At 49.2% G+C, this 7,650-nt stretch overlaps 1 protein-coding gene across 2 annotated transcripts in view; it reads right to left on the reverse strand.

The window, feature by feature from the left end:
- Positions 1–6,276, reverse strand: part of bcl11aa (BCL11 transcription factor A a) — a 54,953-nt gene extending 48,677 nt beyond the window's left edge. The window contains exons 1-2 of one of the 2 annotated variants that reach the window (XM_084376356.1): positions 5,934–6,276; positions 1,424–1,873 (exon numbers count right to left, since the gene is read on the reverse strand). In XM_084376356.1, the coding sequence (XP_084232482.1) occupies positions 1,424–1,873; positions 5,934–5,988 (505 nt within the window). In that variant the 5' untranslated portion in view covers positions 5,989–6,276. Of the gene's footprint in view, positions 1–1,423; positions 1,877–5,933 lie in introns of both variants that reach the window. The other variant, XM_084376355.1, reaches the window with a different exon arrangement.
- Positions 6,277–7,650: the final 1,374 nt, after the last annotated feature.

The raw sequence follows: 7,650 nt of genomic DNA on the forward strand, positions 1-7,650 counted from the left end.
ACTGGAGGAAAATTGAGTGTTTTACCTATGAAGTTTGGCGTGGAGGTAAACTCAGAGAGGATAAAGAGTGAAAGAGAGCCGGGCTGCATTTAGTCGGGTAAGATGTGGCAGTGGAAGGGGGGAAACCACACCGAGAGCAGGACACATCTGCTAGGGCCACATGAGAGTGAGGCGCGCTCACACACACACACACACACACACACACTATGAAAGAACACACATTACGCGCACCCAATCCCAGAAAGAGGCTGCAGTTACTCCCCAGACTGAAAGTCACACACACACACACACACACACAGTTTTCCCGGCATCGAGTTCAACCACTGATCCTCCTCACACACACGTTGTCTCACAAGTGTACTCGCACACTGACCAGTGGTAACACAAAGTCAAGGTCACACATGTCTCTTTGCCACTGGCCTGTGGGATTTGGGCATCATGGCCGAAGTGGGTATACTGGGAAAACACACACACACACACTCACACACATTTTCTGCATTGAATTCAGCGGATCAGTGGAAGGACAATTGGTCAGACCTGGGTTGATGATTAGATCCGTTCCATTGTCTTACACACTCTCTCTTTTACACGCACACACGAACATGCACACTGCCCTTTACACCAGTCAGTAAGGACAGAAGACTACTCACACACACACACACACACACACACACACAGACAGAAGGAGAAAGCCATCCTAAATCAAACCAGTGTGTGTGCCTTTGTGCCAGCCGCAGAAGACAACAGAGGCGTATTCTCTCGGGTTTCCTCCCCACCTGTGACGTCCCTCTGTTGTTGTTTGTCTGACAACAGCCAAGCCACCCCCCCAAAACAAGTCTCAGCCAATCAGATTTCTTGCCTTAAGAAGGATTGGCATGTGTGTGTGTCTGTGTGTCCCCTAAAATTCTTGTGCTCAGACTACTACAGCCCCCACAAGGTTTGGATGGAGATCATCGGCAACATGTAGGCTAGACTGTAGACGACGCTGGCTTGTCGTAGTAGAACACACACACACACTGTGTTGACGGGATTGAAACAAGATCTGCTGCTGCAGAAAACACCCACAAAATAACCCCATCTAGGGCAACCCACACACACACACACTGACAATGTGCCAATAAGTAAAGTAGAATCTGGAAAGCTACTTGCAAACTGGAGAAGATGTTTTATCCGTCGATGAATAATGTTTCAGAAATTGTTTAGAGGGAAGAGAACGTACTATTTTTAATATTCTGTTAGATTTGACCTCCTTGTTCACACTAAAGCTGATATATAGGCATAATCACATCCTCTACAGAGACGATCTGGCAGTCACTGCCTCAGCAAGCTGCTGCTTCTCTCTTAACTTGAGTACTACTGCAAGTGTGGTCAAATCCAGACAAAGGTGGTGTGTGTTGTTTGGTGTGGAAGCAGGTCTGGTTACCTGGGAGGGGCTCCTGTTTGGGGCAAATCCCCCGGGGCGACGAGAACCTGTCATCGTCGTCATCTGCCAGCGTGGCCTGGACGCCCACTTCCACGGGCCTCCGGCTTCGCAGGGAGCCCAGTGCAGGCGACGGGGTGAGGGCCAGGCCGGGGGAGGGCGAGGGGGGCTTGTCCAGCCCGCGGCCCACGGCCAGGCAGGGCGGCCCGTGGCATCGCTTTCTCTTGTGCTCTATGAAGAGCAGGATGTCCGCCAGGGGGAAGGTGGCCTGGCACTGGCCGCAGGTCAGCAGGTCCTGCTCCAGAGAGGGGTGAGCGTCATGACCCAGCCGGGCCAGCCGGCCCACGGTCGAGCCCGGGTGGTGCCCGTTGAGGCTGCCGCTTTCCTCCGAGTGCTCCGAGCAGCGCTCCGAAAGCTCCTCCGACGAGACGATGGCCGTGGAGAGGGGCTCGGCTGCTGGCGGAGGCAGAGGGGGAACAAGCACAGAGGAAGAAGGAGAAGAAGAGGGGGGGTGGGAGGAAAGTGAGCAAAAAAAGAGGAAATTAGAAGGTGGCAAAAAAAAATAGCAACAACCATATGTTTATGTTTCTCTTTTTCCCTCCTGTAATTGAAACCTATTGATACAACTGTTTGTGGGAAGAGATGACAAGAGCAGAGTGCACTCATTCTGTCACATAGAGGATCAGAGTTAAAGAGTCAGAGCTAAACACAAGCCTGGCATGTGGTGCACACAATAAGGGGGTGAGAAAATGTGCCTTGTAATGATAGAAATGCATGTAATGCAGGAAAAATGATTACAATGCAAGCTGATGTGGATCACACATCATAAGAGTAAATGGTGGGAAAGAATATCCTGAATAGCTGCAAAGCTCAAATCAGATTCCTCAAGGATAACAATTTCATAGCCAATGACAGGGGAAGCTTGGAAAATGATGGTTAAACACAGCACTCACCAAAAAACTAAATATGTGGATGATTTTGACTTGCCTAACCTTGTTTGTACAGCTTTTGATCCTGTAATCAGCCGAAGGGAAAACTGTGACAGACATGTCCAGCACATGTGCCGGGGGAAGGAAAGGGAAGGCAGGCGGCACAGGGAGTGTGTGTCAGGGAGAGGAAAACTCTTCCCTCGGCCTCGATTACATGTGCCGGACTTATAGTTCTTAGATACCAGCCGCTTGTACAGCAGGAAATCACCCCAAAATGAGCCGTTCAGCCCGATTCCTCACCCCTCCGAGGCCGGATTAACTCCTGACTACTTTTTTAAGAAGCCTTTTGTGGAGCTCAGACCGTCCTGCAGTGCAGGGAGAAGAGTGTGAAGAGAGCGGCCCGCTGAATTAGAGGAGCGAAACGGGAGAACATAATTCACTGTCCCTCTTTTAAAGAAAATCTTCCAGTCCAAGGTGAAGAGTCTGACTCTGTGCTAGCCGCCTAATGCATGTTGACCTTCTTTACTCAGCCGCCAATTTCACATTTTAATGAACTTAAAACCACTGAGAGTCAAAAAATAGATTTTAATTTTCACTGTCTGGGTGATTGGTACAGATTTTGTCTGATAAAAAGGATAGGGTTCCTGTGCATGCATGTGTAAGAGAGTGCGCGTGGGAATGCACAAGTCTATGGGTGTGTGTGTGTGTGTGTGTGTGTGTGTGTGTGTGAAGGAGAGAGAGAGATAGGGTCTGAATGTGGACTACATGCCCTCAAGGAAATATCATTTGAACGCCACGATCCTAAGCGACATCTGTGCGCAAACTGGGACATGGAGATAACATGATAAATTCCCCGTTTGCACCAACAGCACCACTCACTACCCCCCTCTACCCTATCAACACCCCCCCCCTCCTCCTCCTCCTCCTCCTCCTCCTCCTCCTCCCTCTCCTCTTCCTCCTCCCCACCCTTCTCTCCTCTTTGATTTAACTTCAGGTCAACACAACGCCACGCAAGTTACACAACAGCTCCCGGGGGGGCATTAAATTCACGGGATAAAACAACAACAACAACGCAAAAAAAAAAAAAAAAAAATCTAATGAAAGCTGCATAAGCCCCTCACCTCTTAAGTTGAACTCAAGAGTGGATATCCGGGGGTTTGAAAAAACATTTTGTTGGATTTAATGGAGCATGAGGAGGGAGGGTAAGAGACCTGGAATAGTTTTTTTAAAACACAAAGCAGGTCTGTGCACAGAGTTCAATTTCAATAAAATAGAACAAATCACTTATTTGTGTCTATTTTTAAGGCAGTGGACCTGCAGCAAGAGGAGCAGAGAGGAGGACAGTGTGTCTCTGCACTAGATTAATATATCAGAACATGCAAGACAATAAAACCACTTTTCCAAGAGGAGGAAAATTTCACCAAAATAAACGAAGGTATAAATAAACTCTCGGCTAGAAATCTTTTAACTGAGCTGTAAGTTCCACCTGTGTGATAAATCTATAAAACAGAAACAACTAGAAAACTTGACAGTGGTAAGGGACTGGCTCTGTGCCCCCAAATTTGGAATATATTTAAATGTTGGAGAAATATGGAAATTACTGATGGTGTAATTTAATCTGAAGGAGGAAATGCAGAGTTGTAACACTGAACAACAGAGTGTTGTTCGAATGTGCTCCTTAAATTCACCCTGATCGTGCCGTCACACCGCACACACTGGGAAGGGAGCACGTGCTAAACAACCCAACGAAAATATAGAAATGTAAGAAATAAGAGAAAATGAGAAAACGAGCGATAAAAACGAGGAATAATCGGGAATGGGTTGGACGGTTTCTGTGCTCCTTTAGTGACAAATGTGAAAACTGAATAAAATGTGTGTGTGCGGTGTTGGAGGGGTGTAAGAGGTCTGCAGGCATATCACAGCGTAGCTGCATATGCTGATTGCAGCCCGCATGTATGTAAAAATGTGATGCACAAAAAAAAAAAAAAATGAGACACGAGGAGAAAAGGTGATGTGATGAAGAGGAGCTGTGCGTTTGGGTGTGTGTGGGGGGGGGTCCTCCGTTCCCCCCTCCCTCCCCTGCGTCCCCCCCCCCTCCCTCGCTCCCTCAACATGTCTTGTATACCTTCCCTTTATTCTAAAGAGATCGCCAAATAGTAGCCCGTGTAGATAGGGGTGGCGGTGAAACTGATCAGGTTTAAGTTCAGCGCTGGATTTTCTGATCGCGCTCTGCCTCCTAGCGACGGCACATGGCCATGGTGACTGCGCTGTCACCCAGCCGGGGCCACACACACACACACACACACACACATAGACACACACTCCAAACCAAACACAAGCGACAGCCAGTCAACATACCGAAACACAATCAAGCACTTGCGCGTAAAGATGTCCAAATATCTTCTTGTTTTGTTCGCCGGACACTTTGAGAGCCGCTGAAAAGGCTGCGAGACGGCACACAGCACAGTGTGGCACATGGTGCGGTGATAAACGCCACTTTACTAATCGCCCCGCAGTTTTCCAAACACACTCATCTGCTCTCTCGTCACATATCAGACTCGTGCATCTAATAAAGTAAAAGAAATAAAGCGGTGGTGGTCAATAAACGCCGTGCGTAATTCTGCCGACTCAACTAAAAAATGTTGGAATCTTGTCGCTTTCCCTCACACGCTGCTGCTGCAACACACCAACGAGCTGATCTTTATGTCTTACCTTAACTGCACACGAAGCTCTAGAGTCTTGAATTGCATTATTTTATTTTTATTTTATTATATTTCGGTCGGTCCAAATTGCAAGGAAAAATAAGAAAAGCGACAGGAGCAGGAACGCTGCTGTCCTGTTGCTGTGTTTCTTGCCTGTAACTCTGAGCTGCAGCGGCTCTGCCGTGCGTTTTAGAAAGAAAGCTTCTCATCTAAACTAAACATCAATAAACAGCCTTTACATAAGAGGCATTAGGATTTTTTGAAGGTGGGTAAAAATAAATCGATTTGTGTTGTCTCTGCTGCCGAGCTGCTGACAGAGGGAGGCAGTTGTAAACAGTCGGACACGAGATTTTTCCCCCCTCGATCCAAAAATCCACCTCCAAGTTTTTTTTTTCCTGAAAATAATCCAAAAATAGAACGAGAGAGAGCAGATGAGAAACCTGCCCGCAGAGCTTATCACACAGCGATATTCCGGCGGGTTGATTTCTCCACGAAGCTCCGCGGAGAGGACGCGCTCTGCTACCGGGGAGCCCTGCGCGTTTCCACTGACCGGAGCGACCGTGAGGGCACCGGAGCCACAGCGAGTGCATTTACCAGCCTATGAATGCACAATCTCACCGTGTAACAGAGAAGCAGTAACGGCTGTAAATCGACACACAAAACTTTTTCTCTCTGTCGGGCTTTTGGGGATCTCCGAGCGGCTTTTACGCACGGAGGTGTCGCACTTTTTCTCCACGCTGTTAAGTCCAGTTGACCGCGGGTCCGAGCGGTGCGTCTGGTGTCCACAGGCTCCTGCTCTGCTGCCTTTCCCCCACCTTTGCTGAACGCTTTGAAAGGGAGCCAGAAGTGACATTTTTTCTTTCTTTTTTCATCTTTACTTACGCGAAAAATCCCGTTTGCTTAAGTGCTGGGGTTTGCCTTGCTTGCGGCGAGACATGGTGGCTGGAGGCGGCGGCGTTCAGCGCGGATCACATCGGGGAGAGCCGGGGTTAGAGAGGAGACTCCGGTGGGGCAAAAAATATCTTCATCCAACGCCTTTGACATCCACAAGAGAAAAAAAAAATAAAATAAATTAGAAATAATACAAAGATGGCGCGGAGGCGAAGATGGATCGCGGGATCGCCGTCATGGCTTTTTTGAGAAAGGAGAGCAGAGAAAAAAGAGAGAGAGAGTGAGAGAGAGGTAGATGGAGAGAGAGAGAAGGGGAGAGAGATGGAAAAAATGGCAAAAGCCCCCCCTCCCCCCCACCACCCCTCCCCTCAACCCCCCCCTCTCCCCCCCCCCCCTCTGAGCTGCAAGTTCAAGTGCACGGACGTGACGTTCCCGGCGAACTTGAACGTCAGGCGATGGACGGACACCCGACATACAAAAACATGGGCAGGGCCGAGGCACCCGAGTGGGAGTGGGAGTGGGAGGAGGGACGGACGGGACGCGCAATAACAACACCAATGGACGGTCATTAGAGGGAGAGGGGGGGTGAGGGGGGGGGGCGGAGGAGGGGAGAGGAGAGGAGCGGAGGGAGGGAGGAGGGAGGGAGGGGGGGCTGGACATGAGAAATAGACCCAGTGGAAGCCAATGGACACAGAGATCAGGGGGGCCGGACTAGAGGCACTTGGAGGGAGGGGAGGGAGGAGTGTGTGTGTGCGCTTGCGTGTGTGTGTGTGTGTGTGTGTGTGTGTGTGTGTGTGTATGCGCGCGCGCGAGTGAGAGAGAGAGAGGCAGAGATGTCTAATGAAAGCAATATGCAGAGAGAAAGAGAGAGAGAGAGAGAGGTGGACGCAAAACAGGGCAAGGGAAGCCGCGGACAGGAGCTCACTGGAGGGGGCGGATATAATACTGCTGCATATACTACTGAGCGGAGGAGTGTGTGAGCGCGTGTGTGTGTGTGAGAGAGAGAGAGAGAGAGAGAGAGAGAGAGAGAGAGTGTGTGTGTGTGTGTGTGTGTGTGTGTGTGTGTGTGTGTGTGTGTGTGTGTGTGTGTGTGTGTGTGTGTGTGTGAACAAAGTCTGTCGCATTCGGCGGCCACTGTTTCGGTGAGAAAAAAAAGCGCTCAGTGCCGGCCGCAAGTTCACCTGGACGCGCGCGTGCTCGTGTTTATCTCCGTGTCCCTAAAGCGCGTGCACGTAGAGGCTACAGAGAGAGAGAGAGAGAGAGAGAGACGCGCGTGTCGAAATGACACGACGAGCGCAGAAAAGTCTCCGGTCGCAGCGAACAGGACGAACAGGTTGAACTGCCAACAGATACACAGACACAGGCTATAACCTGGGTGGCTTCACATATGCTTTTACATACGCAGAGCGGACTGTGGGGCTCTGCTTCCAGGTGATAATCACATCCCGGCCCCGTAAAACAAAGAATGATTCCTGGTATTGTGTGGGTTCATATTAGACATGTCATTTTTTATTAAAGAAAAAAAGAAGAAGAAGAAGAAGAAGTATAAAGACAGTTTCCTATCAAAGCATTTATATGTTATGATGTGTTATGACCATGATATAGTCTGTACCACACAGTCGCGTATATTTATTCCCTATTATTAATAATAACTTACGCTCATACCAGAAAAGGGCTAGGAATGTGCTCTCAAACCTTCAAACATCTC

Source organism: Pagrus pagrus (assembly GCF_965226575.1).
Source record: "Pagrus pagrus genome assembly, chromosome: 15".
Taxonomy (NCBI): domain Eukaryota; kingdom Metazoa; phylum Chordata; class Actinopteri; order Spariformes; family Sparidae; genus Pagrus; species Pagrus pagrus.